General features: G+C 37.6%; 1 protein-coding gene across 2 annotated transcripts; it reads right to left on the bottom strand.

Annotated features, from left to right (window-relative positions):
* Positions 1-8873: 8873 nt before the first annotated feature.
* Positions 8874-25736, bottom strand: CDK1 (cyclin dependent kinase 1). Of its 2 annotated transcripts, none has more exons than XM_047702665.1 (8): positions 25618-25702; positions 23610-23671; positions 17617-17773; positions 16620-16743; positions 14001-14171; positions 12590-12753; positions 12321-12462; positions 8874-10068 (listed from the first exon to the last, which is right to left on the bottom strand). In XM_047702665.1, exons 2-8 carry the CDS (start codon positions 23644-23646, stop codon positions 9970-9972), a joined length of 894 nt encoding a protein of 297 aa, XP_047558621.1. In that variant the 5' UTR covers positions 23647-23671; positions 25618-25702; the 3' UTR covers positions 8874-9969. The 2 variants fall into 2 exon arrangements, with proteins under 2 accessions (XP_047558621.1, XP_047558620.1); XM_047702664.1 differs by having other exon boundaries at positions 9583-10068; positions 25604-25736.
* Between the last annotated feature and the right edge of the window lie 546 nt (positions 25737-26282).

Genomic DNA, 26282 nt, shown 5'->3' with positions numbered 1-26282 from the left:
TCTGTCTACCAAATAAATAAATAAAATCTTTACAAAAAAAAAAGAGGAGAGGAAAAAATTGTAGTAGAATCATGCAATGGAATACTCCACAGAAGTGAAAGCAAATGAACTACAGTTACATTTATCAATATGGATGAATCTCACGAAGCCAAACAAAATAAATTTCAGAAGCTTTAATATTCATATAAAGCACAAAAGCATGCAACATGATGATAGATGAAGACATGTTGTACAGGTATAAAGAAAAGTTGAAAAAGTATAAAGAAATATATCTTTTGTGGGGAGAAATGGAGATGTGAACAGGAAGAGATACTCTGAAGGTTTCAAATATAATAATAGAGACACTGGGTGATGGATACATGGGGCAATGAATATTGCTGTTTATATAAAATATATTTCTTAATACATTGAATTTTAGTCTTACAAAGGAGCTTGGAGGAGAATGAGCAGTATGGAGCTGGTTACTCTAAAGGGCAGGAGGACACTTCATTGTGTTTGTTTCGGAGGTCGGGCTGGATGCCATTGGCAAGACCGGCCCAAGATACCCCCTTCGAGCTGTCTGTCCTGCTTGAACCCACTCCAGTTAGGCAAACAATCAGCCCTTGTGCCTGTAATCTCTAGGCACGCAGGTGGGAACCAGAAGTGGTATTCTCCTGACTATCCTATAGATATTCTGGGTACAAGTTAAGCTCCCAGTCAGGTAGCTTCAGTTTTCTCAGACCTCACCCAGGCACTGATTCTGTCTCACGAGGGCAAGAAACACATTTCAGAGCTCTTCAGAGTCCCTTTTGTGTCTCTCATCCATCAGGGCTGGGTGAGATGGTAGCATTCGCAAAGCATGATAGCACAGCTCTCTAAAATCACCACCCCCAAGTCCCTCTTCTCCACTCTAAGCCTTGTTAGTTTTTTTCCTTTGGCTAGATCTAAGCAGGGCCAGATTCACCCATGTGTGACCTGTACAGTCACACAGGACCCCGCACTTCAAAGTGCCCTGTGCTTGGTTTGATGCTCTGCTGTTGCTGTGTGGAATTTCTCAAAAATTGTTGAGCAAGAGACCCCGCATTTTCAATTTGCACTGGGCCTCAGAAAGGCCTGGAAGCTGTGGGACAGGTTCCGAGAGCCATTTCCTTATAAATCTGCGTATCAGCTACGGAGTTCTGATGACTAACTCCATAGCTGATAATTATCTTACTGACTTACATCAAACCGGCAGGAGGAATCCCATTCTCATGTCTCATTTTATTACTTATTTGGTTATAATCGGTCTCTTCAACAAGAAAACGTAAAGTCCATGAAGTTGAATACTGTGTTCTCATGTCCTGGCTCAGCATCTGGCTCATAATATATGTTTAATAAGTACTTGTTGGATGAACATTTACAAAATATTACACCTAATAACTTTATGTGAAAATCTCATGCCAGATTTTATACAGAGGATATATTCTGGAAGAACTTACATAATACAATCCTGATTTTTCCACAGAAATAAGTATAAAGTAGGGAGATGCTTCCTCAAAAGCCACAGCTAATATATATTTTTGCTTTAACTATTCGTATTTTTTCAAGAGTACCACTAACAATTTACGAAAATGCTTGCTCGAAAATGCACCATGGGGGTTGTTTGGCCTTCTTGGTGACATTAAAGCATGTCTCAAGTTCATTACAAAACACTTAATTTTTAGGCCTATGTTTCAGCGCCAGCCATGGACCCCCATTTAATGAGTGCGCAGATGAGACTGCTACAGGACGTAAAAATATTTCAAATTATAAACAGTAAATGTTAAAATAAGTACAGCATCATACACACCCTCCCCCCGACCTGCAGAAGTTCTAGTTCAGGGAGACCCCAGCCTGGCTCACGCGACCTTGACAAAGGGCCGCACGTGTTTCTGTGCTCCCGGCCAGAGTGCAGATGTTTATTTAAATCCAAACAGCATAAACCAGTCTTACCTTTTACTCGGCTTGCCAACCTTAAGATACATTTTCAAAAATTGGGGGTATTTGCATTAGTTCAAATTCCACACGGGTTTACCTATAACTTTATAGTATACTTGTGACATTTGCATAATTAAATTCACACAAAGGCAACCACAACGTATGTCACTTAGGTTATCTGGGTTTCAATGTGTCCATAAACACTGCTTTAAACCCAACACCATAAACAGTGGATGGTGAATAAACAAAGAAGCAATAGCTTTGTACAGCACCAGATGACCTAAAGTGGGTTTTGGCAGCAAAATCGAACAGAGGAATACTTTCTTTAAATTCATTTGCTCCATATGGCAAAATGCGGAAGTAAAATATCTGGCTGATACCTAATATTTAAATCCTAGACAAAACATTTCAGCGCAAATAGGGAAGTGCTTTATTTACTCTGATCCAAGTCAAAGGTAGTTGGATAATTAGTTTTCTTTAAACAACATTCAGCTTTGCTGACATCCCATTTTCCAAAAGCAGCTGTTAGCCAAATATAGTATTGTTTACGCACTCCCCGGAAGGCTGTTTTTAAAAAGTGCTTCTTCTGGTAAATATGTTGCATCACATAATTGGGAGATAACAGGAAAAGTAGAAGTTGCTGCTTGGATTTAAATAAACATCTGCTCAGAAGTCCCGTTTTCTGTTTGCGAATAATTCTTTTATTTTTTTTGCCATTAGGCACATTGAATTGTTTATTCCTCACTTGTGAACCAGGTTAGGAAATATTCCAAACATGGTAACACATGAGCTATTTCTCTTAAAAAATGATAGAAGAGATGAAGTTGAGTTCTTTGCCTTTTTCTTTTATTATTCATGTCAGCTAATATATGTGAGCTATTCGAGGGCCAGAGACCTTTATGAATATGTAATATTAACTAGCACAATGTTTATTATCTAGTATATACTTAAATTGCAGTGGGATCGAGCTTTTTGTTTTTAAAAACCACCTATTTAAAAATACCTGTAGCATCCTGAGTTAAGTCCCGGATTATCCTCTGAAGGGGAGTCAAGAATGAGATTACTTATGCAAACAATGCTCAGTCCCTATCATGCACAGTGTGCTTGGCTTGCATTGTTGGCTATTTCCTTTTTAATTTCTAGGACCTGAAGATGTATGTAACTTTCTCTGATCCAACTACAATTTTCTCCTGATTACTTGGGTTTTCTCCTGCCTGAATATTTCATCCTTAAAATACATTTCTTTCTTGACTCCATTATGGACTCAAATTCACTGACAGCCAATCTAGAACAGTAGAAATCTCTTTAAACTGGAAATCAGAAAAGCCTAGGTTCTAATTCTCACTCTATTACTAAAATCCACAGGCTCCTCCTGGGGAAAATAAGGATTAAACTGATGTCCAAGAGATCCCATTCAATTCTACAGGTTTAACTTCACTAACTAATTAATATAATTTATTGCTAAAAGTGGGTGGGTCACACAGTGAATGACAAAATTTGGGGCAAGGAAGTATCCGACCTGCTATGACCCTCTAGTTAGCATGGCTAATTAAGAGCTCCCAACATAAAATTCACATTGCATTTATCATCCAGTGCACGGGGCTTCAGATTGATGGTGATGGGTCAAAAAAACATTCTGTGCACACCTGCGAATTTGCAATCTTTTTATGTTCTGAGCCATTTTCCATTAATGCTTGTGCATGAGAAGTATTTTAAACAAGAAACCAAAAAGCACTTCAAGAACTATGTTCAAATTCTAGCAAGATTTAAGATGGAGCAAATGCTCTGCTTCCCATTTGGATCCTTGAAGTAGTGAACACACTTCATGAAGAACACATTTATATTTTCTTGCACATAAATATGTTTGTCATAATACCAAAACCATTGAGACAAATGGCTATGTTCAGCTGGGAAATGTATCTTTTCTTTCTGTATTATAAAGAATGTGTTATGATATAATTATTCTTCAGGGCACTTTTATAGTATATGAAGCTTCTGTCTAGTGAAATAGCATATGCTACTTAATTACTATAAAGCTCTTTGCAAATATAAAGAACTACTAATACTCATTAGCAAATAAATTTTCTAAATACATTCTACTCTTGTTAATGCATTATTTCTTTAACAGAGAAGTACAGCTCGGTTGTGAAATCCTATTTCAAGGAAAAGAATGACTGCCTGTAGAAAAGTGGATTTTACAGATTTCTACTCCCAATAGAGTAGGTATCCATAATATAAACATTTCCCCCAAAGTTTATAGGTTCTTTGAAAGGTCAATAACCATACATTTATATCAGTACCATCCTACACAACCAGTTTTAGAAGCTGCAGTGAAAACTATGATTATGAGCAATAAAGAGCTTTCAAAGGAACATATTTAATTATGCAGGAATTTATAACTACAAGGGTGCTTAAATTGAGGGCTCCTTTAAAATTATTCATCCAATTGTCTTGATATTGACAGCTGAATTAGTCAGGACTCTGAGGTTTAACAACAGAAACCCAACTCAAACTAGATTAGGTTGAGAACAAAACAAAGCCCACAATCCCTACACCGACAAAGGAATACTGAGTAGCTCATACAATTTTAAAGCAGCCTGGCAGAAACCAGGGCTTCAGGACCAAAACCAGGGACATCATGGTCCCAGGAATCTATTCATCACTTTGTCAGCTCAGATAGCTCCAGAGTTGGGGTGAAGATGGCTCAGGCTTCCAATCATGTTCTCCCAGGTTAACAATACCAGCAGAAAGGGGGCTTCATTCTCTCAAGGTTTCTATTGCAAAAGGGACCCTAATGGGTCTTGTTCAGGTCACTTGTCCACTCCTGGAACCATTACTGCAGCTGGGTTGTGGGATACTGTAGTTGATCCAATCTGGGTCATCCTTACAAACAAGGAGTGGAGAGCCAGAATTAAGAACCTCAATAGGACCACATCCTACTTGTAGCACAGTTCCCCTGATAAAAGGGAATATCGCTACCCAAAATGGGATAGGAAAATGGACTGAACCGAAAGCTGTTATCTTACTCTGGTGTCCTTGGTCCTTTCAACCTTGAGATGGAGGTTTCAGATAAATGTCAGGAGCTTTAGTGCTAATGAAGAGACCTGCAGGCCCGTCGTGTTGGTTTTGACAACACCGAGCTTGGTGCTTCTTGGCATCTGGGCTGTCTTGGCTTTAGTTATTTGCCTGCCTTCTTCAGCAATTTCTTCTTAAATTTTTGAAACCAGATACATGTTTTCTTTATGGATTTATCTTGGGGATTAACATGATGCCGTGCAAAGACAACAGCTGGAAGTCAAAAGCCCAGATCCTTCTTTGCTCTGGCATTACTAGCCCTGTAGTCTTTTTTTTTTTTTAAAGATTTTATTTATTTATTTGACAGAGAGAAATCACAAGTAGGCAGAGAGGCAGGCAGAGAGAGAGGAGGAAGCAGGCTCCCCGCCGAGCGGAAAGCCCGATGTGGGGCTTGAACCTAGGACCTGGAATCATGACCTGAGCTGAAGGCAGCGGCTTAACCCACTGAGCCACCCAGGCGCCCCGCTAGCCCTGTAGTCTTTGAGAGGTTACTTCGGCAGGTTCTACATATCTTAAAGGACTTACAGGCAAACTTTAAGGACTGGAATGTCTAATGCTCGAGGTACTAGACCAAAAGATGAGAGGATGAAAGAACAAGACATGGCCCTTGCCCTCACTGGACTTACACTTCAGTGAAGGAGAAAGTAAAAGAAGTGCTTTAAGAGGGAACTAGAAAAACTGCTAACTAAGCCTGCAAAGAAATTATCACGTGCTAGGAACCTCATCTATACCCTCTCCCTCACCTACCGTTGCTATCTAATGGATTTAAGCACCAATTACTACAGCAGAAAAATAGCACTGCTATTTTTCTGCCCAACTTTTTGTAATATATTGAAAAAAAGGACATTGAGGGCATCCTGGCAAAAATGGCTATGTCCTATAGATGCAGAATGCCTGGCAAGCCTACCTCTACCCCTGACAATGCTACAAAACAATTTCTATATTTGTATAAATATATTACATATATTTACATAAATATGTTCTATGATCTCCACTGTACAAGTGAGGAAACGGACTCAGATACTGAGTAACTTATGCAAGGTCACAGACAGAAATGGCAGAACTGGGAGCCAAACCGTAACCTCTCTGGTTCTAAAACCTGGAATGTTCACATCACACCATTTACTTTTCTCAACAATGACAATGGAAGGTTTAGGTTCAAACACCAGTTTGACCTTTAAATGTATGCCTGACTTTGGGTCCATTTCTCCTTCTGCACCTCCTGAATTTCCATCTACAAACCCAACACGTTGGCCAAATAGCTGTTTCTCTTCGGTTCTCTGGAATTCTAAGAACTACTCATTAGTGATTCTCAGTCTGTGGTTCCTGGACCATCAGCATCATCCCCTGGGAACTTGCTAAGAAAGCATATTCGTTGCCACAAAATACCTACTGAAACCTGGGCATAGACCAGAAATCGGTTTTAATAAGCTCTCCAGGAGCTCTTAATGCAAATTGCTAAAGCAGACCTTCAGCATTCCGAAAGAATGCTACCATCATGATACCTTTTCTCCTCCTCAACAACCAGGTGTATGACTTGCAATACATTTCTTCTGAACTTCTGTGGGATTTTTTAAAAAAGATTTTTTATTCATTTGTCAGAGAGGGATCATGACCTGGGCTGAAGGCAGACACTTACCTGACTGAGCCACCCAGGTGTTCCCTGAAGGTTTTTTTTTTAAAGATTTTATTTATTCGAGAGAACACAAGTGGGGGGAGGCAGACTCCCCACTGAGCAAGGAGCCTGACATGGAGCTCAATCCCAAAACCCTGAGATCATGACCTGAATCAAAGTCCAGACGCTTAATCGACTGAGTCATGCAGGTGCCTCTCTTCTGTAGTTTTAAAAATATCTTAAAAACTTGAAATTTACTCTAAGGTGCAAGATTAAAATATCTTCTTTTGTTTCCCAACACCCCATTAAACTTCATCAAATGAACTAAAATTACAATGCTTGCCAATACCATTACTACCCCACCTTTGCCTTCTCTTAGATGTTACTTTTAAGTTGGAAATACCTCTCCCTCTTCAAGGTATTTTACTTTTTATCCCTCCATCCTTTCCTTTTCCTTTTGTTATTTAATACTCTATCCATTTTGGCCCAAACCTATTTAAACAATGTCCACTATTCTCTTCACTCCACACATCTTCCTAGCTATCTCTGTTCCATCCACATGCCAAATGTCTCCATGGTCCTATGGAGCCCCACTGACTCTAGTTTTAATGTGGCAGTTACTTAAGAGATGGGCCTGAGTCTGATACTATTACAAAGTAGTTTGATAAAGGCACCGATGTAAAAAGTTTGTTCCATACAACAGAATTTTCCAGTTAAAAATTACTTTCTAATTAAAAATTATTTAAGCCTATTCAATCCAAGTCCCCAAAAGACCTCTTACTGGGCCGTTAACTCAACTCTAAAATACTATCATTTTTTTCCAAAACATTAAATTTATATATGTCATGTCCCAAAGATTTTATTATACATTATGTATTAACCTCTGTATTAACTGCTTATATATTTAAACTTAAAAAATTAAAAAAAAAAAAAACCTTCTGTAAAGACTGGGGACAATGCTAACATATGGCAATTGTCACAGTGCTATGCTCAAGTATATGAAAATCTTACACTGGTGACAAAATACATAGCCATCTCCCCTCACTAAAGAGTACAGAGTGAAACAGAAATAGAACAAGTTAAAGATACTGCACGATGTGATGAAGTTTTAAGACAAATAAAACTAGATGTAGGTTCAAATTTGTTAAACTCAGCACCGACTGATAACTGGCATTAGAATTAGTTTGGGAAACTTCTAAAAAAGTTTCCTGGAACACATTTCCCAGTTTCAACTTCAGGATTGTTCATGGTAAGACTAGAATTAGTCTCAGGTATTTCTAGTGTACAACAGATTTAAGAACTATTGGCCCAGAGACACACTCCATTCTAAAATTAATCAGAAGCACCATAGCACAAGCCAATTAAAAAATATGCATGAGGGGCACCTGGGTGGCTCAGTTGGTTGAGCGACTGCCTTTGGCTCGGGTTATGATCCTGGAAGTCCCGGGATCGAGTCCTACATCGGGCTCCCTGCTCAGCAGGGAGTCTGCTTCTCCTGCTGACCTCTCTTCTCTCATGCTCTCTCTCTCTCAAATAAATAAATAAAATCTTTATAAAAAAAAAATGCATGAGATGAAGGAAGACCCAGTTCAGTAGCTTTCCACCCAGCCACGGAAGTTGACGTGAACACTTTCACCGGATTCCACAAATAAATAGGACTCTCATTGTTGCAGTCGATCACGCTGTTGTACCATCTCATTTCCCTGGTCCACAAAGTAGGTTCTAATTGACAGCTTATTGACCTTTCAAACTATTAGCCTTCATGGAGCAATCACAGTGAGGATGCATGCTGCTTCTACCAAATCCACAAAGCCCCAAACATTTGTAATCTTTATGTATCTATACATTACTGAAACCGAAGTACAAAGAAATAATTGTAGGATATACAATGAGTTTCTGGTCTACATTGGGGAATGTCATGATTAATACCAGTTCTGAACCACTATAGGATTGCAATCCACAATTTGAAAAACAGAGCCAGTTTTTACATTTCACTTTGTAGGTAAGAAAACTCTAGTCTGTAGGTACGGCATTTCACCATCTCAATTAAATCTTTTGTGTGACCTTTCATTTACCAAATTCCCACCATGACATCTTAACTCTTTACAATGTGACCCCAGACAACTTCCATTTCTAGGTTCTGCATTCTTTTACCGCAAGCTGGCTTCTACCAAAGGACCTAGAACAAGAGGCCACCAAACCTCTCAGCTTACAAATCCCATTGCCAAAGAAAATAACCCACACTCTCTTGCAGAGTGCAAAAACTCCAAGATAATATAGATTAGGTAGATCACACATTATATATGCAACCAATTGGGAAGAAAAACAGATGGTTATTGTTCGATGACAGACAGATTACACTAAAAAAGATAAAACTTCTCAAAGACATTTCTCTTGGCTATAACGATTTAAATTAGGTGCCTTATAGATAGAAATCACAACAAGCAGCATTATTAATTTAACAATTCCTAAAGCTAGTGATTTTAGCTAAATACTTGTGTATTAGAACTTTCTAAGGCTATTAAAAGGCAAAATTATGTCAAAATTTGCAAATAGATTCGAAGTCAGATTTGAAAGCCAAGATGAGCAACTCCTTTTTCTGGTTATTACCTCTGACCAAGGCATAAGAATCCACTTAGACAAATAGCTTTCATAACCTACCTAAAAATAGGCTAGTTCATAAATTTTCAAAACTGTTCTTCCCTGCTGTGAGCAGCCCTTGATCTCGGACTATAAAACTTAGCAAACTCTGGCATGCTCTAATGTTAGTTTTATAAGTTACTGAAAACCTCTATAAATTTAGCATCATTTCTCAAATCCAGATAGTTTTCTCATTCTGAATGCTTCAACATTTAGGTCACAAATTGAAATACCAGCAGAAAAAAACTCATCTTTAGGCAGGTTGAACAGTTACCAGTTGGCAAGAAACTGACAAAATTCAAACATTTAGAGCATCAGAACACTTCAAAGCTTTATGAACTTTGAACTTAGGACACTTTCCTAAATTTTAGTGGTTCCAACTACAGGAAAACCAGACTCTAACGTTTGAGATGATTTAAACTAACTCAAAATTTTTGCAATTCCTGACATCAATACTAGATTTATAGTTTTATTACAGTAACAAATAGTTGTCAGTGAGACCTATAAACATATACAGAATTATTATATTTAAATTCATATAGAACAATATTTACATTTTTAAGTTACACTTTTGAAATCAGAAGATGAAGTACAGCTTAAGTTTACAACAAAAAAAAGAAAAATACACAAAACAAAAACAGACAAAGTTAACAGTAAAAATATAACTATCTGTTCTTGATACGTGGAAACTCTTTGTCAGAAAGCTACATCTTCTTAATCTGATTGTCCAAATCATTAAAATAAGGATGATTCAGTGCCATTTTGCCAGAAATTCGTTTGGCAGGATCATAGACTAACATTTTCTGGGTGGGGGAGCGGGAGGGGGAGATAAAAAGAAAAAAAAGGTTTTTATTTATTTAAGAAATGAACCATAAAAAAATTTCCATAAAGCCTTAATTTTTCTACCAATAAGCCATAGCTAATGTTAATAAAAAACTACTAAATGAACATTTCCATCAGTTCAATACCAAACCACATAAATGCCTCATCCTCCATACTTCACCCTCTAGCTCTAAAATAACCTATTCCTTAAATTATGGATATCTCAATAACCTTTTTGCTACAAATTATGCTTTAAGACACAAGCATTCAGAGATAGCTTTAAAACCAGGACATAAATTTAAGAAAGATATCTAGTTAATTATATGTACTTTGAGAATTAAATGGCCATCTGAGTTATTTACAACATTCTTGAAATGGCGGCAATTAACTATAGTGGTTTCTAATATAGCTTCCAGCAAGTTCCAAACAAAAACAAAACTAGAGCACAATGTGTTATAAAGATAGTTAAAATGAGTCAGTAAATGAATTACAGTCAGACAATCTGGTATTAAAGTTTTAATTCACACATCACCAGAAAGACTGCATATTATTTAATATTGATCTTAAATTTTATCTTAAAGAAAACCAAATCAATAAGCAGACTAGATATACTTTTAGTATCTAGTAACCCCTTGAGCTCTTATCATGTATCAAGCACTATATTAAGTGGTTGGCACATCCGATGTTACTTAATCCTCACAACAAATGCTAAGTACTGGTCCCATTTTACAATGAGGACACTGAGGCTCAGAGGTTAAGTAACTTGCCACAAGTTCTTACAACTAAGGAGTTTAAATTTGAAATTAAGTCTGAGGATTTACAGCAGTGGTTCTCATCTGGGTGAGACTTGGCCTATCAGGGGACATTTGACAGTGTCTGGAGAGGAATATGACCCTATACCTATGGGGCAGAGGACTGGGATGCTGTTAAATGTCTTGCAATGTACAGGACAGCCCCTACTATCAAAACATGATCCAGTCCAAGAGGTCAATACTGGCTAGACTAAGGAACCATGATTTACAGTGCTTGATTTTTGTTTCGTTGACTGAAGTGAAAGTCTTTGTGCTCAAGAATTATAGACGTTAAACAAGACAGACTGGGCCCAGGATACAGAAGACTTTCTAAGTCAAATCAACAACACTGATATATAACATATCGCAATGACAGATAAAGGACTTTGGACTTCAAGTATTTGGAAATCTGAGCTGAATTTGGTGGAATAATGATTTATAAATTCTGAAAGGAGCCCAAAAACCAATTAGAAGTTTTATAGGATAATAGAGCAATATATTCTTTTGTTCAGTAACCTACCCAAACCTTTTCTTTTATAATTACATTAGCTGAGATTAAAAAAAAAAATTAGTTCCGTCTAAAAGCTTAATATTTAACTACTGTTCTAAAACAATTTTCTTAAAGCAGGCCTACCTAGGACAATTTATATTCTATCCTAATAGATTTTTTAAATCTTGCTTTTAAAGAAAACAACTGTTAGTTGGGAATGGCAATGTAGTAAAGGGGAAAGATTTTTTTTTTTTTTTAAAGATTTTATTTATTTATTTGACAGACAGAGATCACAAGTAGGCAGAGAGGCAGGCAGAGAGAGAGAGAGAGAAGCAGGCTCCCCGCCGAGCAGAGAGCCCGATGCGGGACTCGATCCCAGGACCCTGGGATCATGACCCAAGCCGAAGGCAGAGGCTTAACCCACTGAGCCACCCAGGTGCCCAAGGGGAAAGATTTTTAAGAACTATGTTATTCCTTCTCCTATCTTTCTGATGTACAAATGAGGCACAAAGTGAGAAATTATAGTTCATGCAGTAAAAGGCTTTAATACCTAAAAATATCAAGCAATAAGGAAAACACCTATGTCTTCAGATAAACTAAAAAATAGTAAACACAGAGACAAAAAGTTAGAAAGGAAGGCCACTATGAACCAGCTACTTAAAAACAATAAAGAAGTATTAACCCTGCATTTTCCTTCACAGAGCATCTATACCTACCACAGATTTAAAAAAAAAAAAAAAAATCAAACAAACAACTAATGCTAAAACCTCCTCTCAATACCACTCATGTTTCTTGGTATCTAAAATGGAGCTAGTAATACTATAAATATAACAGGCATAACAGTTATATGCCTAGCTCAATATATGTTGGTTTTCTATCTCCCGGGTAAAGGAAATGAATTGAGTACATTCAGAATCAATGAGGTTGAAGTCACTATAAAATGTCTTCTTACCGAGAGCAGATCCAAGCCATTTTCATCCAAGTTCTTAACATGGGATGCCAGACTTCCTGGTTTCCACTTGGGAAATGTATTCTTATAGTCCTGTAAAGATTCCACTTCTGGCCACACTTCATTATTGGGAGTACCCAAAGCTCTAAAAGGGTAGAGCAAAACTATTAAATTATTAGTTTAAGTGTAACTATAATCTTAATATTACTTACATGTTGCCTCTATTATTATTTCACTTGAAATTTTAAAGTTCTTAAAAAGATAAAAAATACCTGAAAATTCTGAAGAGTTGATCGATTTCTGAATCCCCGTGGAAAAGTGGTTTTTTGGTTGCTAATTCTGCAAATATGGTGCCTATACTCCAAATGTCAACTGGAGTCGAGTAGCGAGCTGACCCCAGCAATACTTCTGGAGATCTGTACCAGAGTGTTACCACCTATTACAGAGCAAATTTTTACACTGAATAAACGTAGTGCATATTTATGCATAAATATGCTTAAATACAAACATATTTCAGTAGCACTGTCCTTTAGACGGTCCCATGGTTGCCTCTGATAATACTATTTGAAAGTCAATTAACAATACACAAGATAATAAATGGAAGATAAATATTTCATTTGTAAGTTCTAGTCATGAGGGGGTTAAGGAAAAAACAAAACAAATATCAGATAAAAGCACACAAGCTCTTTTCTTGCTTTTCAAATCATTAAAGTGCAAGAATTAAAATAGTCATGACAACAATCACTTTTAAAAAAAAAAGCCACTGAAAACAGATTTGGTCATGACACTGTACAATGCATGTACATATACTGCTCACATGCTAAGAACATGAGTAAGTAAATAACAGTTTATTAGTGGTCTAGAGGCTGATCTACTATTTTAGTATCTATAAATTATCACGATGGTAAAAATACCATCTCTAAGTTAATAAGATCAGCAGTATCTGTTTAAGCCAATGGGAACCAAATAATCTTTACTTTTTTATACAGCCATGGGAAAAATGATGAAAAGAAGCCAATACATCTGACCAAATAAACAATGTTGTAAGTTCTCATCTGGAGATAGTCTTTGGGCTCAGGGATAGACAATGCCATAGAAAACCATCAACCAGAAGTCCTTTACTATAGAAGTCAACACTCCGTTTCCCCTCTGGAAGTAACAAATGAAATGCCAAGTCATCTGTAGAACATGGACAAAACTTGGTTATATTTAGTAGTTTCTAAATATATATGAAACAGTAACCCATAAGCAACAAAACCTCTCTTTTACAAATTTTATTGTGTACCAGAGAAGATCCAATCAGGAGACAGAAACCACATGGTGATTTGCTTGGGGAAAGTTTACTAAGAAGGATTTTTAAATAATAGAGGGTTAGGAAAAGAGAATAACTAATAAGGAATAACTTAAAACTGTAGCAAGGAAAACCCCTTACTTCCGTAGTCCCTCTCCTGCCCCTTCTACTGCCATCACACCTGCTGGCAAAGAAAAAAATATTTAAAGGTCCCCATTAGATTTTCACACAGCATGCAATGAAGAATGAGTTTGGAACTGAGAGGCATTAAATTCATGCTAGCAGGATGGAAGTCTTTCTTACTGGGTGTTTCTTGACTTAATGAACAAATACAGAAAACAAACCAGCAATCACACATATTCAAAAGCTCCAAAACACACCAGTCTACATACCTCATGTGTGTATACTCTAATAGGTATTCCAAAAGCTCTGGCAAGGCCAAAATCAGCCAGTTTAATTGTTCCTTTGTCATCAATCAATAGATTTTGAGGTTTTAAGTCTCTGTGCAGAACTCTTCTGGAGTGGCAAAACACAATCCCTTGTAGGATTTGGTACAAGTAACTCTGGAAGAAGGAAATAAGTCAGAAACTTAACAGTCCCACACAATGATTTTCTAACTAATCTTGATGAGTTTATCTCTAAGATATAAGAAATTATAATGCAGGGAAATATTTTAACTGCCACAAAAACTTTCAGGCATTTGAGACTAACAAGCAGCATTTGGGGGTGGGAAGCCCATTGATATACAGTATCATGTTGGTATACCCGAGACAAAGATATTTTCCTTATGGATACATCCATATCCATATGAACTCATTTAGTCTATTATTTTTTTGTCCCCAATTCTGAATTCCTAAGTTCTGTACAGTTTTTTATTTTATTTTAAAGATTTTACTTATTTGAGAGAGAGAGAAAGTAAGAGACAGAGCACAAGTGGAGGGGGGAGGGGCAGTGGAGAGGGAGAAGCAGACTCCCCACAGAGCAGGCAGCTGGACACAGGGCTCAATCCCAGGACCCTGAGATCATGACCTGAGCCACAGGCAGATGCTTAACCTACTGAGCCACCCAGCCGGCCCAGACAGTTTTTTAAACTTTTGTCTATATACTTATAGCAACTTTTTATTTTGAATAAGGTTGGTCCATTTCTATTTCTTATTATTACATATTAATTTCTTCTTTGGAAACATTGGTTACAGATTCTAAAAGAAATGACAAATATGATATTATGATTATATATTTAAATAAAGGCAATTATCATAACATGCAACTTAGTAGTTCAGAGAAAAATATCATACAAGATAGGTGTTGCCAAGACAATGTAATTGTCATTTGAAGCAACATGGGTATTACAGAAATATAAGGTATACATAGTATTGACTTATGAAGTTCCAAATTATAAAATAATACATAAAATCAACTGTTAGAACAACAACAACAACAAAAAAGACTATGTATTAACTGGGGCATCTGGCTGGCCCAGTCAGAACAGGGTGCGACTCTTGATCTCGATCTTGGGGTTTGAGCCCCACATTGGATGTACAGATTATTTAAATAATACTATTTTAAAAAAGAATTATGTATAGGCTTATAAATAGCCAAAAATGAAAAATTATTAGATGAGATACAAAATGATAATACACTTTTTTCACATAAGAGAGTGAAAAATATTTACAAGATTGATAGAAGTAGGTGCTAAAAAAATAACTGTCATATACCATGATGAGTAAACTGCTACTATTGTTTGGAAGGCAACTGGCATTATCAAGATTTTAAATGTAAATAAACATCTTCAAACCGCTGATTAAAATTATAAGAATTTATTCTAGGGCACCTAGGTGACTCTTAGTTGCACCTCAGGTCAAGATCTCAGGGTTGTGAGACTTAGACCCAAATCCAGCTCTGCGTACAGCAGAGTCTGCTTGTCCCTTTCCCTCTGCTCTTCCCCATCACTCTCATGCACTCGCTGGTACTCTCTCTCTTAAATAAATAAAATCTAAAAAAAAAAAAAAGAATTTATTCTGTAAGGATTCGCTGGGGCATGGTTCATGAGAGCACGAATCACAGAGCTGGAAAACAACTTCAATGTCTATCAGTATGGAATTGGTTTAAATAATTAGATCAGGGACACCTGGGTGACTCAGTTCGTTAAGCGTCTGCCTCTGGCTCAGGGCTCAGGTCATGATCTCAGGATCCTGGGTTTGAGCCATGCCTTGGGGTCCCTGCTCAGATAGGAGTCTGTTTCTCCCTCTCCCTGTGTCCCTACCCCAAGCTCGTGCTCACTCTCAAATAAATAAATAAATAAAATATTTAAAAATAAATAAATAAATAATTAGATCAAGTATTTAGACAGGCAAACCTATATGTGGAAGGTCTCACAGAAAAAGGGTTTTACAACAGTGTGTTTATATACACAAAGGTGACATACAAGTATCTATAAGACTACTAAAAAACTAATCATTGGCTACCTAAACCTGAGGACTGGTTCGGTACTGGTAGAGTTAAAGGAAAGACACAACTACTTTATATAGACTTCAATGCTTTTAAAAAAATTATACATTTATAATTTAACTGAAATATAATATCAATAATAAATTAAACATTCAAAACCAGAATAAAATAAAACCACTTCCTGTCATTACCCTACCAAGCTTTTGTTACATTGTTTTACACATATCTGACTGCCAAATAAAGACCAAAATATCCTAGTTTCCAACAATGGAATACATACTTAATGGTTTTATGTTATCCCAGGCACTACTTTTCACTTTATAACAAGAAGCACTATCTAATAATAAAAGGGGTAACTTTAATCTATAGACTATGGGAGAAAAACAAAATATTCTTTTCCTCCTTCTACTAACATTTTTTCTAAGCATATTCCCCAAAATACAGAACTTCTATGCAATAGACCCTTAACATTTAGTGGATACATACTAATACACTTAAGTAAGATAAGTACTAATGCATTTAGTATGTGGATAAGTACTAACAAAATTAAATAAGCTTCTTACCTTAACAAGTGAAGAATCCATGAACTGACCAGGAGGGATGGAATCTAAGTATTTCTTAAGATCCATGGAAAGGAATTCAAAAATGAGATATAACCTGGAATCCTGCATAAGCACATCTTGAAGACTAAAGAATAAAATACTCATGTGAAAAAAAAATCTACCACTTTTGACCTCTCATAAAATAAAACTTCCATAAATTTAAAAATGGTGATCATAAAAAGTGGGACTATAAGAAATTTTCTGTAACAAAAAATATATACTTTTGGGAAAGAAAAGATGGTAGCTTCCCTAGTAGTGAAAACCTCAGTACTAAAATAGAATTTAAGAAAGGAAATTCAGGGCAGCAAATGAAAATTAAGTCGTATTATGCTGAAGGTGCTAACAAACCACTTACATTTCAAAAGAACATTTCTTTAAAAAAAAAAAAAGACATTTAGAACATTTCTATGTTGACTACTTGTAGCACAGAGCTTGTCTTTTCAGTGGAGTAAATTATAGGAATAAATATTAAAATTTACTAGGAACCCGTAACAGTAGCTATCTCCAGCCCCAGAAAAATGCAATTAAATCCTAACTTGGACTATTAGGAAACAAACCCCTCAAACACTAGTCCAAATACTTAGAGAAAGAAAAAAAAAAAATTTTCTTTTTCATCTAACCTAGTTACCCAACTGTGATTAAGGGGTCTTCAAGGACCAGAGCTCAGATTGGTGTAGGTGATAAAGGTCTGTGAAAAAGGATTTCCTTTTTTCCCTTGCCCAGTTTACCTTGATTTTCCAGCCCCCAATACTAATCTCTTATTACCAAGCTCTTCTAACTCTGTTCCTGCTTTAAATCTATTCTTCCTATGGCTGGCACTCCAACTTCACAAAAATAATAGAGTTCTATTCTGCTCAGCAAAGTTAGACCAGATATTAAGCAAATGTAAAAATTTCCACATTGAAATTCACATTTGAAATAGTATGCGGAAAATGGTTTAAATTCAGATATACCATACCTGACTATATTTGGATGACGAAGTTCTTTTAATAGAGAAATTTCCCGAATTGCAGTACTAGGAACCCCTTCCTCTTCACTTTCTAATCTGATTTTCTTCATGGCTACCACTTGACCTGTAGTTTTGTGTCTACCCTTATACACAACTCCATAGGTACCTGAAATAGACAAAGTAAATGTACTATATGACACCCTCCACAAACTAAGATTTCAAAAACGGACTGAATCCCACTAAGTGTCACGTGATAGAAATGTCTACTGTGACCAGATAGGAAGTGTCTTACTCAAAATTATACCCTCATCACTTCCAAAAAGAAATTGAGGGTAACTACAACCTATGATGTCTATAGAAATAAAATTCATGTAGTTGTCACAATTTTCCCATACATTTAAATTACCAGTAATTTCCCAGCACATTTTAGAGAAGAAAATGATGGCTCCTTTGCCAATTGGAATTTATCTTCTTTCAAATATTCAACCCAACAATAAAGCAGGCATAAAATATAGGGTGAAGATGATTTGGGCTGAAGAATTATTAACAAGAGCCACTGTGACAATTTCAGAAAACTGTACAGAGTGCTTTATGCATTTCAAATAGTCAATCCTCGTCTAGAAAAACATGGGGCTAAAATATTTTACTATCTGGTAAATCTATTAAAGTTCAAAATATCTATTTATAGTATAAAAGTCTCACACCCATTTGGAAGTTAACAAGAACATGGATTCTGATATATAAGCTTCAGATAATGAGCAACAATGTCAACAGAAGGGATCATGGGCAGGAGGAGGGTGGATACAGAGAAAAGAAGCAGCAATATTAAGGGAGATGAACTAGTCAGTTTAAAAAGTTCATGTAGGGGCACCTGGGTGGCTCAGTGGGTTAAGCCACTGCCTTCGGCTAGGGTCGTGATCTCAGGGTCCTGGGATCGAGTCCCGCATCGGACTCTCTGCTTGGCAGGGAGCCTGCTTCCCTCCCTCTCTCTGCCTGCCTCTCTGTCTACTTGTGATCTCTCTCTGTCAAATAAATAAATAAAATCTTTTAAAAAATAAATAAATAAAATAAAAAGTTCATGTACAGGGCGCCTGGGTGGCATAGTTGATTAAGGTCTGCCTGAGACTCAGGGCATGATCCCAGGACCCTGACAGCAAGCCCCCCATAGGGCTCCTTGATCAGCGGGGAGCCTGCTTTTCCTTCTGCCTGCCACTCCCCTTGCTTATATGCTTGCTTGTGCCCCCCATCTCTAGACAAATAAATAAATAAATAAATCTTAAATTTTTAAAAAAATTCATAAACAGGACACACTTAGTCCCCAGATAGGTGCTCTTTTAACGATGGTTGGAAGGGTGCCTGGCTGGCTCAGTAGGCAGAGCATGACCTTGATCTCAGGGTTGTGAGGTTAATTAAGCCCCATGTTGGGTGTGGAGCCTACTTAAAAAAATAAATAAAATCTTAAATAAACAAATACATAAAATTTTTAAATTCAGGTTGGAAAATATAGGAAGATCTTGAACCTCTTGACTCTACATAAAATTTTGAATAACCTGCTATTTTTCTGTAACAATGGTTTAACTTTAGAAGTGATTAGAGTGCATTTTTCTAAGGAGACCTATTCTAAAGCTTTTATCAGTTTCTCTGAAGGTAGCAGTATTTCAAAAAAGGCTAAGGAACTACTATCAAATTATCTTCTGGCTTAATTAGAATATTAAGGATGGTTTGGTGATGTTAAATAAACTTTGTTCTAAGTTTGTTTTAAACAGAGAAATTCTATACAATTGTGTCTTCCTAAATACTGGTATCATTTTAAAGACATAATTGACCTAAGAGCCATTTTACATTATTTTGATTAAATTTGGGTTAGGGGCACCTGGGTGGCTCAGTGGGTTGAGCCTCTGCCTTTGGCTCAGGTCATGATCCCAGGGTCCTGGGATTAAGCAGCACATCGGGCTCTCTGTTCAGTGAGAAGCCTGCTTCTTCCTCTCTCTCTCTCTCTCTCTCTGCCTGCCTCTCTGCCTACTTGTGATCTCTGTCAAATAAATAAATAAAGTCTTTAAAAAAAAAAAAAACAAACAAACACAAAAGTAGGTAAGTCAGTAGCACAATTACCGGGCACACTGTTAAAGCAAACTCAAGATTCATCAATTGCATAATGTAGTCTAATCAGTTAACTAATTTTTTCCCCTACTATTCCTCTCTCTCCTTCAAGTGTACAATCTCATCTGGGCCTAAAATCTACTCATAACAATAAACTAACTTATATCTAACACTTAGTATTTATTCAATTTTAGACATCACAAGTGCTGTCTCTTCTGACTCTTTGAACCATTATCACTCATAACTACTAGGATAGAGCTTTAGTTAAAGCAGAATGATTCTACTGGTTAAGCACTAAAAATTATTTATGAAATGCATAGTATATACTCTGACATAAACTACACATTATTATTTTTTAAAGATTTTATTTATTTATTTGACAGAGAGAAAGCACAAGCAGGGAGAGCAGCAGGAGAAGGAGAGGGAGAAGCAGTCCCCACTGAGCAGGGAACCTGATGCGGGACTCTATCCCAGGACCCTGGGATCATGACCTGAGCCAAAGGCAGATGTTTAACCAACTGAGCCACCCAACTGTCTTGAACTACACTTTATTAAGTTTAAACAATAATAATGTTAGTTATGGTCAGGTTCTGGAGACTCTGAATGTTAAGCACAAAAACTTAAATCAAATGTTTATTGAGTGAATAAAGGCCAAGTTAGGTCCTCCATCATAGATATAGGTACTCTCTATGATTGAAAAAGACGTTTTCTTATGACAGAATGTAACACTCAGATATTTGTAATTTAGAAGAAACCAGAGAACACCTTTGTAATAACTGAAACAAGAAAAGTCTAGATGTATTTAAGAAATTAATCAGGTTGTGGGGCACCTGGGTAGCTCAGTGGGTTAAAGCCTCTGCCTTCGGCTCAGGTCATGGTCTCAGGGTCCTGGGATCGAGCCCCGCATCGGGCTCTCTGCACAGCGGGGAGACTGCTTCCCCCTCTCTCTGCCTGCCTCTCTGCCTACTTGTGATCTCTGTCTGTCAAATAATCTTTAAAAAAAAAAAAAAAGGTTAAGGAGATATTAGTCACCAAATGCAATGCATGACATTGGCTAGTTCTCAAGAAGATACATGCAGAAGTATTTGGAAGTAAAGCACATCTCTACAACTTACTTTACATGGGTCAAAAGAAAAACAAAATGCTAAACACACACACACATACACACAGATAATAAAGCAAATGTGACATAATTAACATCTTGGTAAAAAGTATTATAGGTTCATTGAATTTATCTTTCAACTTCCCTGTTTGGAAATAATCCAAATAAAGAGGGAAAGAAATTTAACTTTTCAAATTGGTAATTTAATGCTAGAATTTGACCAGGTATCTGGCAAACCAAAAGAAAATGTGTGAAAGGCCTTAATTATTCATACAATTTATTTTTTCAAAAACAATGTTCACCACAAAATTCAAAACAGCCAGGCAATGGAGTAGTCAAGACAATACAAGCCAGAAAAAGAAACAGAGGAAAACAGATAATGTTACCATCAAACATTTGAATATTTCCCGTGGTGCTAGACACTACTGCCAAGCCCTGTTCAAACACTTATGAACAAGACAACATCCCAAACATCAGAAAGCTTACATACAGTGTAGTAAAGAAAAAGGATATTAAGGATAACAAAAAGGGAACTATAAAATGCACTTGGACTAGAACAATGAGATGAAAGTGAAGGCAGCAGAGTGGTTAACAAGGTGACAGAGCACCCATTGCCAAAAGCCCAAGGATCAACAAATAGGGAATATGAAAGGAAATTGTGTAGTAGAACAGCAGTCTTTTAACTCCAGGAAATAAGACCACGTTTGAAATTATACTCTTTACGGACTGATTTCAACTAGAGTACTTTTCTCAAGAGTCAAATCTGTAGTCTCTTGCATGTTTGGAGTTCCAGAGTTTTAAAGAAAAACACACTGAGGCCGCCTGGGTGGCTCAGTTGGCTTAGCGACTGCCTTTGGCTCAGGTCATGATCCTGGAGTCCCAGAATCAAGTTCCAGCATCAGGCTCCCAGCTCCACGGGGAGTCTGCTTCTCCCTCTGACCTTCTCCCCTCTCATGCTCTCTCTCACTCAAATGGATAAAATCTTTAAAAAAAAAAGTCACTATAGTGGAATGATTAAAATAAATGTTAAAAAAGAGAGAGAGAGAGAAACACATTTATACTGTAAGAATAACTTTTTATTCCAAACTAAAAATCAGCACTCATTTAATTCTCTGGGGATTAAGGAAAACTCAAAGCAGAAGACAGTAGACTTGTTAATCAAACTTATTTTCAACTCAGAAACAAAATTAGCATAGTTGAGCGGGTTTAATATTTTTTGGAAAAAAAAAGTCATATATTTGTAAGTTAAGAAAAAGAACAGATCCCTAAACCAACCACCACCTAAACTTAATCATTACTATCTTACTAAATTCTTTCCAGTACTCCACCCCTGGACTTTTAGTAGTATTCCTTATACAAGCATGGTTTTGGAACACACTAAAAATATACTAGTCAGAAATGCCCATCAAACAGAACCTACATATATTGGACTCTAATAGCAAATTACTTTGTATAAGTTGTACCATTTGTTCCTAGAGTGTACAATATAAATACCAACTCTTATACAGAAACTTAGATATTCTGTTGGGGAAAAAAAGGCAAAGGGATATTTTTACTCTTCCACTTATGCCATATAAATATTTAAAAATTTTAAGTACTACAGAAAGGAAATGAATGATCATATACAAGAGTTACTGGTTTTAGGTTTGCTTAAACATGTACACATGACAGGTCATTTAAATCTAGGGAAACTTAATAAAAATTTATTTAAATTAGTTTAATAGTCTCTTGTACTAGTTCACAAAGTTTAGGTAAAGACACTGCTCTTAAAAATAATTGTATGAAACTAAAAATACACTATTTTTTTTTTTAAGATTTTATTTATTTATGTGAGAGAGAGAATGAGAGAGAGAGAGACAGAGCGAGAGAGCATGAGAGGGAAGGAGGTCAGAGGGAGAAGCAGAGTCCTTGCTAAGCAGGGAGCCTGATGCGGGACTCAATCCTGGGACTCCAGGATCATGACCTGAGCTGAAGACAGTGGCTTAACCAACTGAGCCACCCAGGGACCCTAAAAGTACACTATAAAACTTAACATAATTCTACTGCCCTAACCTCTCCCCACCAACACACATACAAGATATCAATAGTCTTCTCAAAATACAAATACTGTTAAGTGTTTAGTATTTTTAAAAATGTAAGATTAGGGGCGCCTGGGTGGCTCAGTGGGTTAGGCCGCTGCCTTCGGCTCGGGTCATGATCTCAGGGTCCTGAGATCGAGTTCCGCGTCGGGCTCTCTGCTCACTGGGGAGCCTGCTTCCCTCCCTCTCTCTCTGCCTGCCTCTCTGTCTACTTGTGATCTCTCTCTGTCAAATAAATAAATAAAATCTTTAAAAAAAAAAAAAAAAGTAAGATTATTAGGGGGATGGAGAGGGTTGGCAGTGAATCATATCAGAATAATTTCAATTTTCTTAAAATCTGAACATTTTTGTTACCATATAAAGAACATATAATTAATGAGTATTAGCACAGGATACCTTAAAGACTGGATTTTAATAAATATTTACATGATTTCATGTCCCAGACTTATAGCATTACCCAATTATTTTTTAAAACTTTTTTTTAGGGCGCCTGGGTGGCTCAGTGGGTTAAGCCGCTGCCTTCGGCTCAGGTCATGATCTCAGGGTCCTGGGATCGAGTCCCGAATCGGGCTCTCTGCTCAGCAGGGAGCCTGCTTCTCTCTCTCTCTCTCTCCCTGCGTGCCTCTCCATCTACTTGTGATCTCTCTCTGTCAAATAAATAAATAAAATCTTTAAAAAATAAATAAATAAAAGCTTTTTTTTTATTACAAAAAACCGCTCACCTTCTCCAATTTTCTCTATTTTGGTATAATCTTCCATAGTTAATCAGCAGATTTGGTAGATCCTAAAATGAGAGGAAAAGCTGATTTGATCTCATGCCACTAACTCAAAAGGTGGTTTTAAGTTTTTAATGAGATACAATACATAAAGCATTTTCCAGTGTCTAGTGCAGTATTAATTTTCCTTAGGTATTAGTTATGTTAAAACAACATTTACAAAGGAAAGAACTTCTGCAATAAGATTTCTCTACCTTTCTTAGCTCTTAAAACACTGGATTTGTAGATCTTAGCCAATGTAACATTTAGCTTCTTCCAATCAAATTAATTCTCAAATTCAGCTATCAATTCTTCTATCCTTCCCAAACAAAACCCAGAAGTATGTTTTATGTAACACTTCTAAGGAGCACCAATGTGTCAGTTATACCCAAACATTTCTACAAATAATGTTATTCGACTGAATGTGTACTTTATTTCTTTTTGGAAATTCAAAAGGAAAAAATTTTAAAGACACAAATGGAGAGCTAATGTAGACACACTGCTCAACCATTAGCAACATTGCTCAAATGTCAGCTGAAATGCTGACAATAAGTCATTTCAAGACTTCCTGAGCTGAGAAGTGTGCCAATGAAACGTTATCTTCAGAAGCCCAAAGCATAATTACCTTGATTTTCTGACACACTCACCACTGATAAGATCATATACAAAGGTCACTCTGAGTAATTGACACTTAGTTCATTCATCTTCACAATCATCCCAGAAGTAGAGACAAATCTTTTTAAATGAACAAAATTGCACTACACTGGCTATACGTGCCAATCTTAAAATTTTTTTTAATTTTACAAAATGGCAACAATTAGAATAATCGATTTAATATCGATTTTTTTCCTACAATATCCAGATTTAATATGCCTAAAGAACAATAAAATTGTTGAGCTCTACAATATCCAGATTTTTACAATATGCAGATTATTTACAATACTAGGATTCTACAATATCCAGATTTAATATGCCTCATTTAATATGTTGAGCTCACTTTTAACAATAACTTAATTTCCAAGCTGGGTTTCATTCCCCTCTCTCCATTTTCCTGTTCTAACAATTCAAAATAAAGGATGCAGCTTTAAAATGTCTTTTGAATGCCTTCTGGGGCTCTGTACTACTAGCAGCAGGATGTAAAACACCAATAGCTTCATCTCCTAACCAGAGACCTCCAGGTCTTTAAAGGAAGCAAGACGTGCACCTTGGTAACCCTAGTACTGAACAAAAATTAAGGGGTACTCCAACACACATATCTCTCGGCATTTCTTAGCTTTCTACCTTGGGCCAACTGCATAGTGTATAACAGCTACCAAGCGCCAAGTAAAAACAAACAAATCCTTATTCCCTCTGGTTTTATCCTTGGCCAAATGTTCTTAAAAGCTCTGGGAGCACAAGGACCTTGGGTACGGAGGGAAGCCCGAGAAGGCCCACAAGTTGGTTCATCCGATTGGTGTTCCGGGACGACCTGGCTTTGGGAACTGGCGCGGGTACCTGGCCCAGGTGCGCTCTGGCTTTCCGCCGCCACGGAGGCTAGAGCAGGGCGCACGCGGGACAGGCCGGAGCCCCAGGGCCTAGGACGGAGCCTGGCAATCCGCGTCGTCGAACCAATGCAAGGGTTTTCCTCAGCCAGGCCAGCGGCCTCTTCGCAAGATCTGCCGACCGCGACCCCGGACTGCAACTCCGAGGCCAGGGCAGACCCTGCCCTCTCCACAGTACGCCCGCCGGATCTGGGCTCCCGCGAGCCTTCCTGGAAAGGCGGGCTCCGGCGTCGCTCACACGCCCAGGCCCCGGGGCCCGAGTGAAGGCGCGGCCTAGCCTCCAGAGGCCCGGCCTGGCCCCGCGCAGACCCCTGCTGCCCAGCCCGGCCTCCTAACACCACCCGGTTCTCCTCAATACTTCTTCTCCGGGGCCTCCGAGCCGGCCCCGCCGAGCAGACGCCCCGTAGGCATGACCCTGACCTCAGCAACTCTACCCGGCTTATTATCCCGCGACGAAAGCGGCAGCGGCTACCACGTCGGCGTCGCTCTGGCCTTAACTTCCAAGACCCAGCTTTGAGGCTAAGTGCGAGCTCTTTCAAACTCACCGCGCTAAAGGGCCGGGACCCACCAATCAGATAGTCCGTAGACTTTCAAAGGAGCCAATCGGAGCCCAGCGACGCTTGGGGCTGGGCTTCCCGGGTAGCTAAAGCGCGAAAGAGAGTGGAAACGGCGGCTAGAGAAAAAGCAGGAGGGCGGGCGCCAACTGAGTCTGAGCGCAGGCGCTTTCTTTCATCGCAGGACAACGTCGTCCTACTGTTTCTGGTCGTCGGAAATCTACTGTTCCTCCTAGGTCGGGATTTTTCCCCCGCCCCCGCTAGTATTGGCACAATTAGAACTTACTGCACTCAATATCTCATCACAACAGTGATACTACATTAACATTCAAATTCCATTACTTTCACTTTTAATACTTAAAACTACTGTATATTTATGTTTTTCTAAGTGGGTGATTTTCCGGCTCTGCCAAAGGAGCACGTTTCACAAATATACGCATATATATTTTTACCTTACTTTTTAAATTTTTTAACGTTTTATTTATTTGAAATTCTATTTATTTAAAAATTAAAAACAAAATTTTACATTTTTTAGTTTTAAATCA

Source organism: Lutra lutra, chromosome 14 (assembly GCF_902655055.1).
Source record: "Lutra lutra chromosome 14, mLutLut1.2, whole genome shotgun sequence".
Lineage (NCBI taxonomy): Eukaryota > Metazoa > Chordata > Mammalia > Carnivora > Mustelidae > Lutra > Lutra lutra.
Note: the sequence above shows the minus strand (reverse complement) of the source record. Positions and strands in the feature narration are given on the sequence as shown.